Source organism: Salvelinus namaycush, chromosome 27 (genome assembly GCF_016432855.1).
Source record: "Salvelinus namaycush isolate Seneca chromosome 27, SaNama_1.0, whole genome shotgun sequence".
Classification (NCBI taxonomy): domain Eukaryota; kingdom Metazoa; phylum Chordata; class Actinopteri; order Salmoniformes; family Salmonidae; genus Salvelinus; species Salvelinus namaycush.
In genome coordinates, this window is record NC_052333.1 from 28,133,853 (window position 1) to 28,151,438 (window position 17,586).

At 45.2% G+C, this 17,586-nt stretch overlaps 2 protein-coding genes across 3 annotated transcripts; one reads left to right on the forward strand and one right to left on the reverse strand.

Annotated features, from left to right (window-relative positions):
• Positions 1–6,145: 6,145 nt before the first annotated feature.
• On the reverse strand, positions 6,146–11,616 carry LOC120021972 (SNARE-associated protein Snapin-like). The gene is made up of 4 exons (XM_038965774.1): positions 11,417–11,616; positions 8,118–8,164; positions 7,601–7,719; positions 6,146–7,291 (listed from the first exon to the last, which is right to left on the reverse strand). Exons 1-4 carry the CDS (start codon positions 11,530–11,532, stop codon positions 7,184–7,186), a joined length of 390 nt encoding a protein of 129 aa, XP_038821702.1. The 5' UTR covers positions 11,533–11,616; the 3' UTR covers positions 6,146–7,183.
• Positions 11,615–17,586, forward strand: LOC120021971 (chromatin target of PRMT1 protein-like). 2 transcript variants are annotated; one of them, XM_038965773.1, is made up of 6 exons: positions 11,615–11,902; positions 12,615–12,957; positions 13,858–14,008; positions 14,462–14,645; positions 15,742–15,888; positions 16,062–17,586. In XM_038965773.1, exons 3-6 carry the CDS (start codon positions 13,868–13,870, stop codon positions 16,277–16,279), a joined length of 690 nt encoding a protein of 229 aa, XP_038821701.1. In that variant the 5' UTR covers positions 11,615–11,902; positions 12,615–12,957; positions 13,858–13,867; the 3' UTR covers positions 16,280–17,586. The 2 variants fall into 2 exon arrangements, with proteins under 2 accessions (XP_038821701.1, XP_038821700.1); XM_038965772.1 differs by having other exon boundaries at positions 12,615–12,698.

A 17,586-nucleotide genomic window follows, 5' to 3' on the forward strand; every position in this document is an offset into this window, starting at 1 on the left:
AATAAGCTTTGCCAATTGAAGATGTACTGTTTTATGGCAGTGTCTGGTACACCTGCACTTGACTATAAACTCATCTCATGGAATGGAAAGGATCCTTACATGGAAAAATAGACTACAACCAAAACACAGCATTGCTGTTGTAACCTTCTTGGCCGACCCTTACAATGCATTATTCTAACTCAATCTGACCAATTTTCAATCCTGGTAGGGATGATAAAACGCTTTCAGCATTGTATCAATCTAATCATTCGAAAGCCGGCGCTACAATGCAAATCATTACAGTAGCATATTTGAATAGAACATTAGAAGTTGATAAGATAGAGGGCAAAATGTCATATCAACTACCTTTCCCGAAAAAAACATCGACATTGCAGACTAACGTTAGACAGTCATGCAGCCAGTGAAATCACTGCAGGACCAAATCATTCGAAATAAAAGCAGTTTATCACAAGCATATCATAAGACCCAAGACACACAGACACACTCCCCAGACATATGCCTGGTTGATACAACTAACGTTAGCGAGTAATCAAGCTATTTTGCTTGTCAGGACCGGGTACAGCAATCTCCTCAACATCCATATCTTATTTAGTATGATTGGAGAATGAAGAACTCGCGTGACGAGAAGAAGCCGCATACTTTGATAAATTAACTATACTTACACATCAGCCGGAGTATTGAGGGATTAGAAGTGAAGTAGTGAAGAATGTGGTGCACTGAGGTAGCTAGTAATCCGATTTTCCTTCCTCCCCTAAGGGGCTATCGGCTTCTATCCCTGTCGATATGACTATCAGCCTCGCTGTCTCCGCTCGTGCATCCTGCTAGCGCCCAGAAGCCTACCCTCGCGCACCGTACAATAACAAAAGAAGGAAAATATTGTGCGCGTGAGTGTCTCGCTGAGCACCAGCCAATGGGGCCTCCGGTCTCAAAGCGATGGCAGCTCTCAGCCAATAGTGACGCGGCTTTCACGGCTGGGCCCGGTGAAAGATTGACATATCAACGCGATTGTTTTTTTTAAGTGGCGCCGCGGAGATTACCACGCCCCTCCACGACTCCACTTTGTCCATACTGTTAATGACTAGTGATGTGTGTTGTAGGCTATTATTTATTTTTCCTTTATTTAACTAGGCAAGTCAGTTAAGAACAAATTCTTATTTCAGTGGGTTAACTGCCTTGTTCAGGGGCAGAACGACACATTTTTAATTTGTCCGCTCAGGATTCGATCTTGCAACCTTTCAGTTACTGGCCCAACGCTCTAACAACTAGGCTACCTGTCGCCCGAGTAGGCCTTCACACCACCCCAAGTTTGATGACTATTGTATTGTTTATTATGTCCCTATTATTTTTGCACCACTAAGCATTTCACTGTTGTATTCGGCGCACAGCACGGCGCACATGACAAATAAACTTTGATTTGATTTGACCCTCATTTGTAAGGGTCAAAGGTAATTTTAGAGTGAAACTGAAGGGGCATGGCTAACAATGACAGACAACAAGGTACCATGGTGACAAATAGGGCAATTAGTACTCCACTTCTCTTGGGTAATACATTTGATCTACTGAACTCTAGAAAGGGTGTGGTAACTTTTTTTCTACCAACCATCAAATCAAATGTTATTTGTCACATGCGCCAAATATAACCATTGTAGACCTTACAGTGAAATGCTTACTTACAGGCCCTTAAACAACAATTCAGTTTTAAGAAAATACCTAAAAAAAAATGTAAGAGATAAGAATAAATAATTATTATAAATAAATAACAATAGCGAGGCTATATACAGAGTCAATGTGCGGGGGCACCGGTGTCAACGTAATTGAGGTAATATGTACATGTAGGTAGAGTTATTAAAGTGACTATATATAGATAATAACAGAGAGTAGCAGCAGCGTAGAAGGGGAGGGGGGTACAATGCAAATAGTCTGGGTAGCCATTTGATTAGCTGTTCAGTAGTCTTATGGCTTGGGGGTAGAAGCTGTTTAGAAGCCTCTTGGACCTAGACTTGGCACTCCGGTTTTGCTTGCCATGCAGTAGCAGAGAGAGCAGTCTATGATTAGGGTGGCTCGAGTCTTTGACAATTTTTTGGATGGCAGGAAGCTTGGGCCCGGTGATGTACTGGGCCGTACGCTCTACCCTCTGTAGTGCCTTGCGGTCGGAGGCCGAGCAGTTGCCATACTAGGCAGTGATGCAACCCGTCAGGATGCTCTCGATGGTGCAGCTGTAAAACCTTTTGAGGATCTGAGGACCCATGCCAAATCTTTTCAGTCTCCTGAGGGGGAAAGGTGTTATCGTGCCCACTTCACAACTGTCTTGGTGTGTTTGGACCATGATAGTTTGTTGGTGATGTGGACACCAAGGAACTTGAAGCTCTCAACCTGCTCTACTACAGCCCTGTCGATGAGAATGGGGGCGTGCTCGGTCCTCCTTTTCCTGTAGTCCACAATCATCTCATTTGTCCTGATCATGTTGATGGAGAGGTTGTTGTCCTTGCACCACACGGTCAGGTCTCTGACCTCCTCCCTATAGGCTGTCTCATCGTTGTCAGTGATCAGGCCTACCACTGTTGTGTCATCAGCAAACTTAATGATGGTGTTGGAGTCGTGCCTGGCCGTGCAGTCATGAGTGAACAGGGAGTACAGGATGGGACTGAGCACGCACCCCTGAGGGGCCCACGTGTTGAGGATCAGCGTGGCAGATGTGTTGTTACCTACCCATACCACCTGGGGGCGGCCCGCCAGGAAGTCCAGGATTCAGTTGCAGAGTCCCAGGGTCCTTAGCTTAGTGATGAGCTTTGAGGGCACTATGGTGTTGAACCCTGAGCTGTAGTCAATGAATAACGTTCTCACATAGGTGTTCCTTATGTCCAGGTGTGAAAGGGCAGTGTGGAGTGCAATAGAGATTGCATCATCTGTGGATCTGTTGGTGCGGTATGCAAATTGGAGTGGGTCTAGGGTTTCTGGGATAATGGTGTTGATGTGAGCCATGACCAGCCTTTCAAAGCATTTCATGGCTACAGACGTGAGTGCTACGGGACGGTAGTCATTTAGACAGATTACCATGCCCCTTTAAATCAAATCAAAGTTTATTTGTCATGTGCGACGAATACAACAGATATAGACCTTACAGTGAAATGCTTACTTACAGGCTCTAACCAATAGTGCAAAAAAGCTATTAGGTGAACAATAGGTAGGTAAAAAAAATAAAACAACAGTAAAAAGACAGGCTATATACAGTAGAGAGGCTATAAAAGTTGCGAGGCTACATACAGACACCGGTTAGTCAGGCTGATAGAGGTAGTATGTACATGTAGATATGGATAAAGTAACTATGCATATATGCATATAACAGAGAGTAGCAGTGGCGTAAAAGAGGGGTTGGCGGGTGGTGGTTGGGACAGAATGCAGATAGCCCGGTTAGCCAATGTGCGGGGGCACTGGTTGGTCGGCCCAATTGAGGTAGTATGTACATGAATGTATAGTTAAAGTAACTATGCATATATGATAAACAGAGAGTAGCAGCAGCGTAAAAAAGAGGGGGGGGGCACACAATGCAAATAGTCTTATGGCTTGGGGGTAAAAACTGTTGAGAAGCATTTTTGTCCTAGACTTGGCACTCCGGTACCGCTTGCCATGCGGTAGTCGAGAGAACAGTCTATGACTGGGGTGGCTGGGGTCTTTGACAATTATTTGGGCCTTCCTCTGACACCGCCTGGTGTAGAGGTCCTGGATGCCAGGCATCTTAGCCCCAGTGATGTACTGGGCCGTACGCACTACCCTCTGTAGTGCCTTGCGGTCAGAGGCCGAGCAATTGCCGTGCCAGGCAGTGATGCAACCAGTCAGGATGCTCTCGAAGAGTCAGTACAATTCTGTTTTAATGTACCATTTGTATGACATTCTGTGATAAACAAGTGCCACTCGCGTGGCATATGTGAGTGCTACTACCTCTACCTGAGCCCCAGGCTTTGTGGTACAGGTCATTAAACGATTGCTTCTGCACCGCAGATTGAGGATCCAGCCCCCTTCAGCTTTTCTCTAAGATACAATAGAGTTATAGGCATAAAGAACTGTCGTGAAACTATATCTAACTCTCCATTGAAGTGCCATACATACCTGCCTGCACAAATTCTCTCCAAATCCATGTTCAGGCAAATCCAGGGATATTCAAGAAAGTCAGGCCTGATCTGCAACACACACCAAGGGCTGTACAGTCACTGTACATCTTCACTTTGTCTCAGCCTTTCCCTTTCTCCCTAACTACCTCAACCTAAGATGACGCCACCATAAAACTCAAACTCGGCCTCACCCAATCCATTTTGATCAATTCCTCTTCCACAAGCCTTCCCTGCTTGACCTCCGCCCCTCTCTCATATCCCTCTCTCACATTCCCTCCTACTCTAGCTCAAACCCAACAGGGTCACCTTCAACCCCCCTTCTCTGATTACAAAACATTCAGTATTGACATTGGAGGCAGACATACCTTGCATTTTATCACTGATCCAATTATGCAAGAGGGCAATGCTGATAAAGGTATTCAGGCGAAGGACTTTTTAAAAAGAGAGGTGGAGCAATTCTAGCTCGATCTCATATTTGTTGGCTAACAATGACCATAGGAACTGACAAGAAAGCACAAAAAGATATGGGAACAGGCTAGAGCAAAAAAAAAAAAAAAAAAAACACAGCCCATTGTTCTAACAAAAAGTTTGAACAGTTCAACATCTTGTTGGTCCTAAATGATCACAATCAGTGATGTTACATTCCACTGATGGTCAATATACACTCACCGGACAGTTTATTAGGTACCCCCATCTAATACTGAGCCAGACCCCCCCCCCCCCCCCCCCCCCCTTTGCCTCCAGAACAGCCTGATTTATTTGGGGGATTCTACAAGGTGCTGGAAACGTTTCACAGGGATGATGGTCCATGTTGACACAATGGCATTGTTGTTGCCGATTGGACGGCAGTACATTCATGCTGCGAACAGTCCGTTACATCTCATCCTAAAGATGCTCTATTGGGTTGAGGTCTGGGGACTGGCCAGGTCTGGGGACTGACCAGGCCACTTAAGTAAACTGAGCTCACTGTCATGTTCCAGGCAATGTTTTTCCACTCAATTATCCAGTGTTGGTGATCGCGTGCCCACTGGAGCCGCTTCTTCTTGTTTTTAGCTGATAGGAGTGGAACCTGGTGTGGTCGTCTGCTGCAATAACCCATCCATAACAAGGACCGCTGAGTTGTGCATTCCGAGATGCCGTTCTGCACAACACTGTTGTACAGCGATGTTATTTGTCTGTTTGTGGCCCGCCTGTTAGCTTGCACAATTCTTGCCATTCTTATTCGACCTCTCTCATCAACAACCTGTTTTTGCCCACAGGACTGCCAGTGACTGGATTTTTTTTGTTTGTCCCACCTTTTTAAGTTAAACATAAACACGGTCATGCGTGAAAAGCCCAGGAGGGCGGCCGTTTCTGAGATACTGGATCCGGTGCACCTGGCACCGATGATCATACCATGCTCAAAGTCGCTTACAGTAGGTCACTCATTTTGCCCATTCTAACTTTCATTCGAACAGTAACTGAATGGTTCATGGCTGCTTTATACAGCAGGGAACAAGGTGCCGTACCTAATAAATTGATCTGAGTATCCTACAACGCTGTCTCTCATGGCATGACAACACAATTATTTAAGATCAGTATACCCACATAAACATAAGCTTTATACACCACACAAGGTTTGTTTGTGAGAAAGACGGAGTTGGTTGAGATTTGTGATTAGAATTACAGAGCAGAATTTGAATTAAATCGCCTTTTTTAAGGTGTCCTTGAAGTTTACTGTTAAAATGCTTGAAAACAGTTGATAAGAAGGATACTGGCTCGCCACCATTCATCTTCCACGTTGATACTGATCTGTCATCTTGAACCAATTAAAACTGTTTGTGTAAAACTTGAAAATATTTGACTACAATAACACATTTCATTGTGGAGTCAGACCACTCCCATAGAACTCAAATAATTGTATGGATTGCTCTGATTGTCTATACACACACATCATACAACCATGTAATGACAGTAGTACTAAGACAGTTTCCTTAAATTACAATTTATACACTTTAACAGAGTATATGTGCACTTCATAATACAGGAGACCAAAAAATGGTGATACTTATGTTTTATTCAATAGCAACTAAAGTACAGAAGTTGTCATTAACATATTTTGTATGGTTAGGTAATACTGCACTGTTGGAGCTAGAAACATAAGCATTTTGCTGCACCTGCGATACCATCTGCAAAATATGTGTATGCGACCAATAAAACTTGATTTGACATCGAGAAAAAAAGGTTTGACAAACCATATTAGGCATGGTTGCATATCAGTTGCTGCTAGAAGCGTGAAACAGTGACGGTTCTGTTTCCGTACATTCCTTGCAGCTTTTTTTTCTGCGCTACTTTGTATTGCCGGGTCTAGTTACTTAGTCCACAGTGACAAAAATACTTCACCCTAGAGAAGAACAGGTTCCATCAACTACATATCTGTGGCCATAGCTTTGAATGGAATGCAGAGGCATCCATACACATATTCTGGAAAGAGAGAGGGTTGTAAAAACCAGTAGGCACAAAGCACTCCAGCAGTGTAAACACATTTCTTTGCATTATTAGATTATTATTTTCGATTCCAATTTCAGTTTGCACAATCTTAACATTTGATCAAGTTGGTGTACGTTTTTGAAGCAAAGCACCCGATTCCAATTGCCTTATTGTAAATTAGTAGTTTGACTACTCAAGACACGTACACGTTGCTACAATAGCACAAAGCAGTGATGTGAGGTTGGCGTTTCAGCAGGTAAACTGAGTATTGCCTTAATCTGTGAGATTGGAAAGAGAACTTGTCACTAGTAACTTGTTGGGACCCCAACCTTCCCCCCCCGTAAACATTTTAATATGTTTGAAAATAATAGCGCCCCTTGTGCGCACTGACTGTAATACCGTATTTCCTGGTATGGTACAAGAACGGTATGAACATCTGGATACTGCCCAACCCCAGTGGAGAGTTTGTGAAAACTTTATTCAGTCCAGGACACAGGCAGACAAGCTCAGTGTTGTTATTAAGCAGTTTTTTCCAAGCTGAGGAGTGGGGCATGGTTTACTGGTCATGGTTTACTGGTCATGGTTTACTGGTCATGGTTTACTGGTCATGGTTTACTGGGCGACCGAGGCGTGAACGCTCCAGAGGTCTCCAGCATGGTCTTCCGACGCGCTGTCTCTTTGGCGACGTTGTGATTGAGCCGTCGCAACCGTTCCTAGAGAGAGGGAGAAAGAGTGAAACTCAAGTGAGCATTGGACGTTGGAAGTCAGTAGCTTGACATAATATACCACCTGAGCTGCATGAATTCAAAATACACACAACAAAGCAGAATTGCCATGCCTATTGGAATTAATGTATAGATAGATACATTGGATGAACACTACGTCACTGAATTTGACAGTGACACACATACAAATAGATTGTTAGATACAAGGATAGGAGTAAAAAAAGGCCCACAAAATAGTATAAGATACTGCACAGGCAAAGAAAGAAAGCATCCAAGCTCTTGCTTTGAGCCACTGACCTGAGCATTCTGTAGTATGTTGTTGACCAGCACCACCCTGCGTCTTGCATTCAGCAGCTTTTTCACATAGGGGTCCAGGTCTAGCACCACCTTCTGGTGCTCATTTATCCTGCACAGCTCTAAAAATGAAGGGATGAGATGAGGATGACCGACAGGATGATTGGCTTATCTCATAAAGAAAATGGATAAGGCAGCAGCCATTTTGCTAAGGTATTCAGCTATTGTTCAAGCCTTCAATTTGTAGGATTGATTCTGTATATAATTAAAAGCAATGTATTTTTTATGACCTCATGAGAACCAGGCAGCACAGGAGCTTGTACAAGCCTTACACACATGCTTCGAAACCTGTGATTATACTAGTCACATCACAGCAGCCTCTGCCTGTCTCACACAGGGGTTTTCATGGGCTTGGCAATGGGCTTTCTTTCACAAGGTCAAGTGCATTAACCCGGCACCCGTCCACTTCCCTGTTCCCCCCGGGAGTGCATATTAAGCATGTAAAAGTGAATAGTTTTACCTGTGGCTAGATTGTCTATGTGTTCTCGTAGTTCCACCTGGCTTTCCCTATAACAAAAAAACAACACAATAGCATTATAAATACAGAAATATAGTAAAGTAACAAAATCATGACTACTACAACAGACCGAGTGGTTACAGCAGAAAACATTGATAGCTGTAGCCTAGGCCTACAGCAAGTAACACATGAATGAGGTAAGGACACATTCAGAATGTCCCTCCATAAAAACACGCCACTGAGACAATTTACTTTTCGTAGCAGGTTAGGAGAGCATTTTCTCTCACCCTAACCCTTTTCCTAACCTTAACTCCCTAACCTGCTACGTTAATTATCTTAACCTGCTGTGTAAGTTCTCCTAGCCTGCTACGAAAAAAATGTGTAGCCGAGCTACCGACACAGAGAATAGTGAGGCACTGGACAGAAGAGGCAGACTCAAAGCTGCAGGACTGTTTTGAGGATACTGATTGGAATATGTTCATCCACCCAGGACTCATCCATCAACGTTGAGAAATATACATTGTCAGTCACAGGCTTCATTAGGAAATGTGTTGATGATGTACCCACAACAACAATCCGAACATACCCCAAACAAAAATCCTTGGTGAACGGAGATATCCGTACAATTCTGAGAGCTCGTACTGCAGCATTCAATGTCAGCAGAACGAACCACGATGACTTGGTGGCCAGCAACATGTACAGGGCAAGCAGGTACAAGCTCCACAAATCTATTAGGGATGCAAAAAGACAATACAGACTCCAACTTGAATTTATATTAGACAACTCAGACTCGCAACGCATGGGACAAGGACTACAGACTATCACAGACTACAAAGGCAAATCCAGCTGTGTGATGCTAACTGAAGCGTCCATCTCAGACGAGCTTAACACATTCTATTCCATCCAGGAAGGACGGCCAGGCGTATTCTCAGACATCTTCAACCTGTCCCTGTCCAGGCTGTAGTCCCCACCTGCTTTAAGGAGCCCACCATCATCCAAGTGCCCAAGAAAAACAAGGTGACATGGCCAAATGACTATCGCCCAGTCATTATGAAGTGCTTCAAGAGGCTGGTCATGAATCAAATTAAAGCCAGCATGCCAGGCACACTGGACCTGACCGCAAGGCCCTCCAGTACATCACTGGGACCGTGCTCCCACCCATCCAGGACATCTACTCAAAACGGTGCCTGAGGAATACCCACAGAACCATCAAGAACCCCATACACGAGCTGTTCACTCCAGATACAGTCCGCCTGACGGTAAAGAACATGAGGTCTGATACCAAGAGGCTCAGAGACAGTTTCTACAAGCCATCAGACTGCTGAACACTTGAACTGGACTGACCACCTGCTCTGATTCCCCACACCTTAGCACACATGCACTCACACACACATTCATGCTTCAGATATCTTTAAAAACAAAAAAAGTAGGGGGGTGGATCAGAAAACCAGTCAGTATCTGGTGTGACCACCATTTGCCTCGTGACACATCTGCTTTGCTTAGAGTTGATCAGGCTGTTGATTGTGGCCTGTGGAATGTTGTCCCAGTCCTCTTCAATGGCTGTGCAAAGTTGTTGGATATTGGCGGGAACTGGAAAACGCTGTCGTACACGTCGATCCAGAGCATCCCAAACATGCTCAGTGGGTGACATGTCTGGTGACTATTCAGGCCATGGAAGAACTGGGACGTTTTCAGCTTCCAGGAATTGTGTACAGATCCTTGATGAACGGTTCGACAATGGGCCTCAGGATCTCGTCACGGTATCTCTGTGCATTCGAATTTACATAAATAAAATGTTTTTCTATTCTATATCGAAGTGGCGTGTTTTTAGGGAATCTCCCTCCCTGGGACTAAACCCCTCCCTCTGCAACTGGATCCTGGACTTCCTGACGGGCCGCCCCCAGGTGGTAAGGGTAGGTAACAACACATCTGCCACGCTGATCCTCAACACAGGGGCCCCTCCGGGGTGCGTGCTCAGTCCCCTCCTGTACTCCCTGTTCACACATGACTGCATGGCCAAGCATGACTCCAACACCATCATTAAGTTCGCCAACGACAACAGTGGTCGGCCTGATCACCAACAATGACGAGACAGCCTATAGGGAGAAGGTCAGAGACCTGGCCGTGTGGTGCCAGGACAACAACCTCTCCCTCAACGTGATCAAGACAAAGATGATGATTGTGGACTACAGGAAAAGGAGGACCGAGCACACCCCCATTCTCATCGACGGGGCTGTAGTGGAGCAGGTTGAGAGTTTCAAGTTCCTTGGTGTCCACATCACCAACAAACTATCATGGTCCAAACACACCAAGACACCTGTGAAGAGGGCACAACAACGCCTTTTCCCCCTCAGGACACTAAAAAGATTTGGCATGGGTCCTCAGATCATCAAAAAGTTCTACAGCTGCCACATAGAGAGCATCCTGACTTGTTGCATCACCACCTGGTATGGCAACTGCTCAGCCTCCAACTAAACCCAAGGCACTACAGAGGGTAGTGCATACAGCCCAGTACATCACTGGGGCCAAGCTTCCTGCCACCCAGGACCTCTATACCAGGCGGTGTCAGAGGAAGGCCCAAAGGATTGTCAAAGCCACCCTAGTCATAGACTATTCTCTCTGCTACCGCAGGACAAGCAGCACCGGAGTGCCAAGTCTCATTCCCAAAGGCTTCTTAACAGCTTCTAACCCCATGCCATAAGACTCCTGAACAGCTAATTAAATGGCTACCTGGACTTTTCGCTGCTGCTACTCTCTATTTATTATCCATACATAGTCACTTTACCTCTACATACATGTAAATATTACCTCGACTAACCTTCAGTTGATTTTAGTAAATACTTTAACACTTTTTCTTAAAACTGCTTTGTTGGTTAAGGGTTTGTAGGTAAGCATTTCACTGTAAGGTCAAACACCTTTTGTATTCGGCGCATTTCACAAATACAATTTGATTTACTAGGGAAGGAGGGGCTGGATCACGGGACTTGTCATGATGATGGAATTAGCTTATTGCCGCATTCGAAACAACTGGGAACTCGGAAATCTCCGACTTCCGATTTCAGTTCTTTCAAGACAATTGAGACTATCGGAAGAAAACTGAGCTCATGCAACACGCAATTCCAAGTGGGGAACTCTGGACTCTTTTCAGAGCTCCGACTTTCCACCTGAAAATCTGACCTCGTTTGTTCCGAGTTGTCTTGAACGCACCATATGTGTCTAGCAAGCTAACTAGCTGTGATTGAAGGGAACGGCATCTAGCAAGCAAAATTGAAGTTGAAGCAAAAATCTTGCTAGCTACCCACCTCACTGAGTGCACATGAAGATCAAGCTGCTGGACAGCTGGTTTCAAGAGGCCAAGCAGTCCCTCTGCAATTGCATCTTTCCCTGACGGTGTCTCCACAACAGCTAGGGCAGCCATTCCTCTTCCAGATCCAGAAGTGATAACAAGAAACGTAAAGCACGCCAGGAAGTAGCTCTGTGACGTAGCTGTAAAATCTCTCCATTTTCCGTCGTCAGTTAGTTAGCACCATTTTGTAAGGAAAGGAGAGAGGGAGAATAGGCTGGCCTCAGTTTATATATTTTTAAGCAGATACTGTTTTAATCACTGTAGCTAGCTAGTGTAGTTCGTATTTTAGTAGTATCCGTAAGAGCAAGGTGAAATAAAACATCTAGTGAGTAGTGGATCCACATCTGTCGGTTGCAACTAGCTTTAACTGGTCTATCGCTCAAGCTAACGAGCTTGCTAGCAAAGTGATACACGAGTATTCGAAAAACAAGCAACGATCAAAGTGAGTTTACCAATGATCGCCTATTGGACTTGTTTGAGACAAAGTTGACTGTTTTTAGTTAGATATTTCGTAAATACTACGTTGGCGAATAATGTTCAGGCTCGATAGGACGCCAGCCTAACTTGAGTTTACAGGCTCCTATTGTTTTTCGCACAGTCACAGCCTACTTAGTTAATTAGCTAGTTAACGTAGTTAGCTAGCTTTCGTAGTTGTCCCGTCTCTCGTAGGCATTCAAAAGCAATGAAGTCGACTCATTTGCTACATTTGTTTTATGAACTGGACGTGTATGTTGTGCCTTTCGGGAAAGTCTATGATATGTTTATTTCGAGCCGGTGGCGTGGCCCTTTTGCGTATTTTCTTCAAATTATGTATCCAACATTAACGTTAGTTGGCAAATGAAAGGATACTAGCTAACTGCATACCACAACTAGTCAAACGCAAGCTAGCTATCTACTAACTAAGCTGACCATTTTGCCAGCTAAATATAATGTATTATTATGAAACTAGCTAGTAACATTACCTACGACCTTGAATGGTTATGCACAGATGGAATGGAATGACCAACACTAGTATATTTCCTTTTCCTGGCTCGTGAAATTGTTTTTCTAACCAATTTTTTCCCCCAACTACACCCTCCCCTGGCACCTCCGACTTTGACCTACCCCACCCTCCCTATCCCTTTCTATCCCTCTCATATGTTGCTGGTTCCAAGGAGTTCCAGTGAAGTCAAAATGAGTGCTCCCTCCTCCCAAAAAGTCGTGCTGAAAAGCACCACCAAGCAGTCCCTGAATGAGCGGTGAGACGCGCTACGCACCCTGACAGCACTAAGCGAGGCGAAGGTCGAAAAAGTGGTACAGACGGCCCTAGTGTGCTCTACTACGGAAGGCCACTGTTGGGGACCAGACCTGGACGCTAGACTGCCCGGGGCAGACGTGTGCGCTGCTCACTCAAAATGCATGCCATATTCACCGTTTACTGACATTAGAAGTTTGGCGTGTCTTTTGTGTGAGCAGCGCACACTTAGACCCAAGGAGAGAGGGTAACAGTGATGCTTGGTAAGGCGATGGCCGAGAATGGGCACAGGCCGCACTCCTGATATGCCCCGGCACTCCTCTCTGTGTGTCACACATTGGTGCAGTCCCAAAATATACTGTACATATGGGAGAGGAGAGACCAAACCAATGAAAAGGGGAGGGTGCACCCTCCCGCTCCTCTCCCACCCTCTCTCTACACACACACAACTCTCTCTCAACTAAATGACAGTTTGTTTAGCCATTTTGTGTCCTTTTCCTCTTCTTTGCTACCACTTTCATTTTCAGTTCTCTGTGCTCTGAAGTCTTTCTGTGAGACTAGGTGCCCAGTCCTAGCCCGGACGTGACCAACCCCCCTTTTCTTGCTCTTCTCTCCCCCTTTTCCTCCTATTCTCATATGTGTGGTGTGAGCACAAGGCACGGTCCGGGCTGTAAGTGGCTGGGTTGCCAGATACCCCTCCAGTCCTGGGCCTCCAACCTCTGCCAGGCCTTTTTCGCAGGCTGATGCCATCAAAACAGGGTGGCGTGGAGGCCTGTAAGTGGCAATCACTCTCCTCTATTGTCATCCACTTTCCTTTCTCTCTGTTTTCTTTTCTGCCTTTCTCATTCTTGTCTTCCCATCTGTTCCAGTGTTTCTTCTGCTGCTTTTTCTATCTTTCCACTTTTGTTTTATTTTAACCTAAAATGTGCTGAATTGCTTCCAGAAAGCATTTTGGGTTGTCAAATACTTAATAATGAGAGAGAGCGAAACAAAGAGAGTGAGGTGCCAACAAGCGGGGCATTCATAACACACGCCACAGCTCCTGTGGCTGTGTCCATGGTATGAGAAATGACTTGATTTGGAACCATCCCTCCCCCTCCGTATCCTCTCTCTCTCTCCCTCCTTTTACCCCCTATCTGTCCCGCTTCCCCTCCCCTCCAAAGCTTCACTACCATGCTGAAGAACAAGGCGCCGACAGCGGTGAGTGTGCGAGCAACCATGCAGCAGCAACACATGGCCAGTGCCCGCAACCGCCGGCTCGCCCAGCAAATGGAGAACAGGCCCTCTGTGCAGGCTGCTCTGCACCACAAGCAGGTGAGACAAGGTGATCCAGCTCAATTAGTCTTTCTGCAATTCCTCACCTTCTCAACAGTATTGGAGGAGACGGTCCAAGTCCCTTCTCTCGGGCCTTCTTCTCCAGTGCATTTTGAGGAGGAATCGGGGAAAGATGAATTGAGAGAGCCAAATGGGGAGGCATCTGAAGCACTGTAAACAGGTGAGATTGCGAGAGGAATGGCATACCGGAAACAGGCCATGTTCTACAAACGTGTAAAAGGGAGATGGGGTACAGGAAAAAGGCTTAATCAATAGATATTAGGAAATGCTTGACGCAGACCTAGAGGGCACCATAGAGCAAAGGTTAATATACAGATCACATAAATGGCTGAGTGTTTGGGTCAAGCACTGAAGTGACAACTTGACAAATGCAGCACAGGAGTTCAACACCTCCCTATCACTTGGTATCAACCTTCCACCTAACCCTCCCAGAGCCTGAAGCAGCGCCTGGGGAAGAGCAACATCCAGGCCAGGCTGGGCCGGCCCATTGGGGCCTTGATGCGGGGGGGTACTGGCGGCCGGGGTTTCGCTGTTGGAGGGATGCGGGGGATGACGAGAGGAGGCCTGCGAGGCCGCGGCAGAGGAGGAGCCTTAAGGGGCGCTATGGCTCTGAGAGGTGAGCATTTGGTACCACACAGCAAAGCCTACTGGGATTGATGTTTTGCTACAATGTTAGAACTGAAAACGTTGGCTTCATAAATTGTTGAAAGACATTTAACGAGACATTTAATTTCTGTTAAATGTTCTATTCTGGGGCTGGAATATACTTTCCACAGGGACGTCCAGGCTTTTAAATATGTCCAGGCTTTTAAATTTGCATGGGGGAAAGGCAAACTTTTTATTATTTTAAGGGGTGACGTGATCTCATCTGTAAACTAGCTTGAGCAAATACACCCTGCTGAGTTGAATGGAATAGTCCAGGTGGATCTGTCATAGTATGGCTTCACCCCCTGGTTTACTATCCATCCCCTCAATTTGAGGGAATGTGGCTGTCAATCATCGTGACTCCACCCTCCATAAACCCCCTGCTGTCCTGGTTAGTCCGGCACCTGTTGTGCTACAGAGCATGTGGTGACAAATCTAACAGCTGCACTGTCCCTGCTTATCCACACAGTCACCCCACACCCACTTCTACACATTCCCGGTGGAGGGGATTAGGGATTTTAGACTGCATTTAGACAACAACAAAAAACGACAGTAATACTTCAAGTGAAATTCATTGAAATACATTGGCTTTAAATGATCCAGGTTTAGAATGTAATGGTGTAGATACAAGATGTGCACTGTGGTCACATATATGTTGCATACAATGCAGAACTGTGGCATTCCAGGATAAAAAAACAATGTTGGTCATGGCATTTGAAGTGATATTAGTGCACTTTCACTGTAGAACGAATTGTTATTCAGTCTGAATACCCCATGCCTAGTTAGAACAGAAGTAAGTGACTTGAGAATACATGGGCAAGGCACCCAGCAAACACCTGTAACCTGTCTGTCATGGCTAACGTAAAACAAGTTGGAGTATAAATAACATGCGTAACATAGAACTTGAATAGTTAAGCTGCTTTAGTTAAGTTGGTGGCTGAGAAGTGGGTCAATGATGGGCATATAAAATGTTTTTGTGTTCACTTGACAACTTTGTTCTTAAACTGAAATGTGGTAAGCTAAGTCACTAGTTAACTGCTCCTTTGTAACATCCTGTGTCCTGATAGGGAATCGCCTTTCCCCAGGCATGGGCATGATGCGTGGCAGAGGGGGTCCAGGCCGTGTGGCCCTCCGTAGGGGGATGCGTCAAAGAGGGGCTGCTGGTCGTGGAGGTGCCTTTGGCCGAGGAGCTGGAAGAGGAGTGGGAGCCAGGGGTAAGGAACTGGATTCAGAGTTCGGATTCATTTCATCTGTAAATTGACACGTCACAATCTACCTCAAGTTTCTTGTTTACATGAACACTTATACAGGAACCATTTTGTTAACGCATTGTGATTCCATCTTTAATTTTTTGGGGGGGGGTGTTGACCACCATCTTTCCCTCCAGGACGAGGTGGTCTACGTGGGCGTGGTGGCTTCGCTGGCAGGGGTGGTGGCCGCAGTCGCGGGGGTGGAAGAGGAGGTCGCGGCAGGGGTGGTGGCCCAGGAATGACCCGCGAGCAGCTGGACAACCAGCTTGACGCCTACATGTCCAAGACCAAGGGCAACCTGGACGCTGAGCTGGACGCATACATGGCCCAAGCTGACCCAGAGGGCATGGAGTGAACCAGGACCTCCACTGTGAGAGTAGGGACTCCTTCAACAGGCCCACACTGAGACAGTACTGATAACATGAAAGACGCAGAGAGAAGCTTGTATAGTACTATTACACCACACAAATGTAATGATAAACGCACTTACATAAACTCTGTGCACTGTCTCACATTACATGGCTAAAATTTGATGTGATCACAACCTCTGCTTGAATATAAAAAAAACATTCACTGACACACATGCATACAAACACACTTGTTCTAAAATTGTGGGCCTATGAAGAGAACTGTTCGAAATTGAACTTTTTCCTGAATGTGGACATGACCATTCTATCAGTATCAGTACAAAGTAGACTCGCACCTGCACAGTTTGAAACCTTTTTCCTGTGTGTGCATGAAGAACGCAAAGATCTTTTAAACTTGGAATGGACGACACTGACCGGAGTAGACTTCAAGAACCAACATTATCAACGCTCCTGAAATGCCTGCTTTTTGGACCAGAGGAATGGACGACACTGACCGGAGTAGACTTCAAGAACCAACATTATCAACGCTCCTGAAATGCCTGCTTTTTGGACCAGAGGAATGGACGACACTGACCGGAGTAGACTTCAAGAACCAACATTATCAACGCTCCTGAAATGCCTGCTTTTTGGACCAGAATCTCTTGGGAGAATCTGTTTTGAAGCTGAATTGGGACTATTACCGAACTTTGCATCTGTGTCCATATGGTTAAAAGTGCTTTAGCTCCATCGTGTCTAACTAGCATCCACTTCTTATATTTCGTAAACCTATTTTTTACTACTGTGTTTTTATGTTAGGATTTGTATTTAGTATTGGATGCTCCTTTTACTGTGTTAGCAGAAGTGTACAAAGACTTGACTCGAGTAGAAAAAAATCGAATGAAAATTACAAGGGGAATTCTAGAAAAATCTTTTGTGTTTTTATTCTATTTAACGCCACCAACTTAAGCTTTGCTTCTGGAGAATTGAAGTATGTTGCTGTCTTTGGTTGAAACTCCCCTAACAGCATTTAATGGATGCTCGTCATACCAAATAAGCAACTACACGAGATGCTAAATATTTCAATCCAAGTTGCAAAGGTGTGCGAGTGGTCTTCCCCCCCTGGTGTCAATTGTAAGAATTTGAGGTTGTCTTTAAAAAAAACTGGTTGTTGTACACTACTCAAATAAAGTGAGTGAAAATGTTTTCAGATTGTGTCCATCTGGATGAAACTAAACTCCAAATGCTATGTAATTCCCTCCTTCCAACTGGTTATTGTCATAGAATAGAGAATAAACGTTCTTCTTTTAACATCGTA

Excerpts from the sequence above, each read along its gene's own strand:
- LOC120021972 (XM_038965774.1), bottom strand. The coding sequence starts at position 11,532 with ATGGCTGCCCTAGCTGTTGTGGAGACACCGTCAGGGAAAGATGCAATT. Across the intron at positions 7,720-8,117 it reads CATAGACAATCTAGCCACAG|AGCTGTGCAGGATAAATGAG; the intron begins GTAAAACTATTC and ends CTTCATTTTTAG. Across the intron at positions 7,292-7,600 it reads ACATACTACAGAATGCTCAG|GAACGGTTGCGACGGCTCAA; the intron begins GTCAGTGGCTCA and ends CCCTCTCTCTAG.
- LOC120021971 (XM_038965772.1), top strand. The coding sequence starts at position 12,634 with ATGAGTGCTCCCTCCTCCCAAAAAGTCGTGCTGAAAAGCACCACCAAG. Across the intron at positions 14,009-14,461 it reads CTGCTCTGCACCACAAGCAG|AGCCTGAAGCAGCGCCTGGG; the intron begins GTGAGACAAGGT and ends TAACCCTCCCAG. Across the intron at positions 15,889-16,061 it reads AAGAGGAGTGGGAGCCAGGG|GACGAGGTGGTCTACGTGGG; the intron begins GTAAGGAACTGG and ends CTTTCCCTCCAG.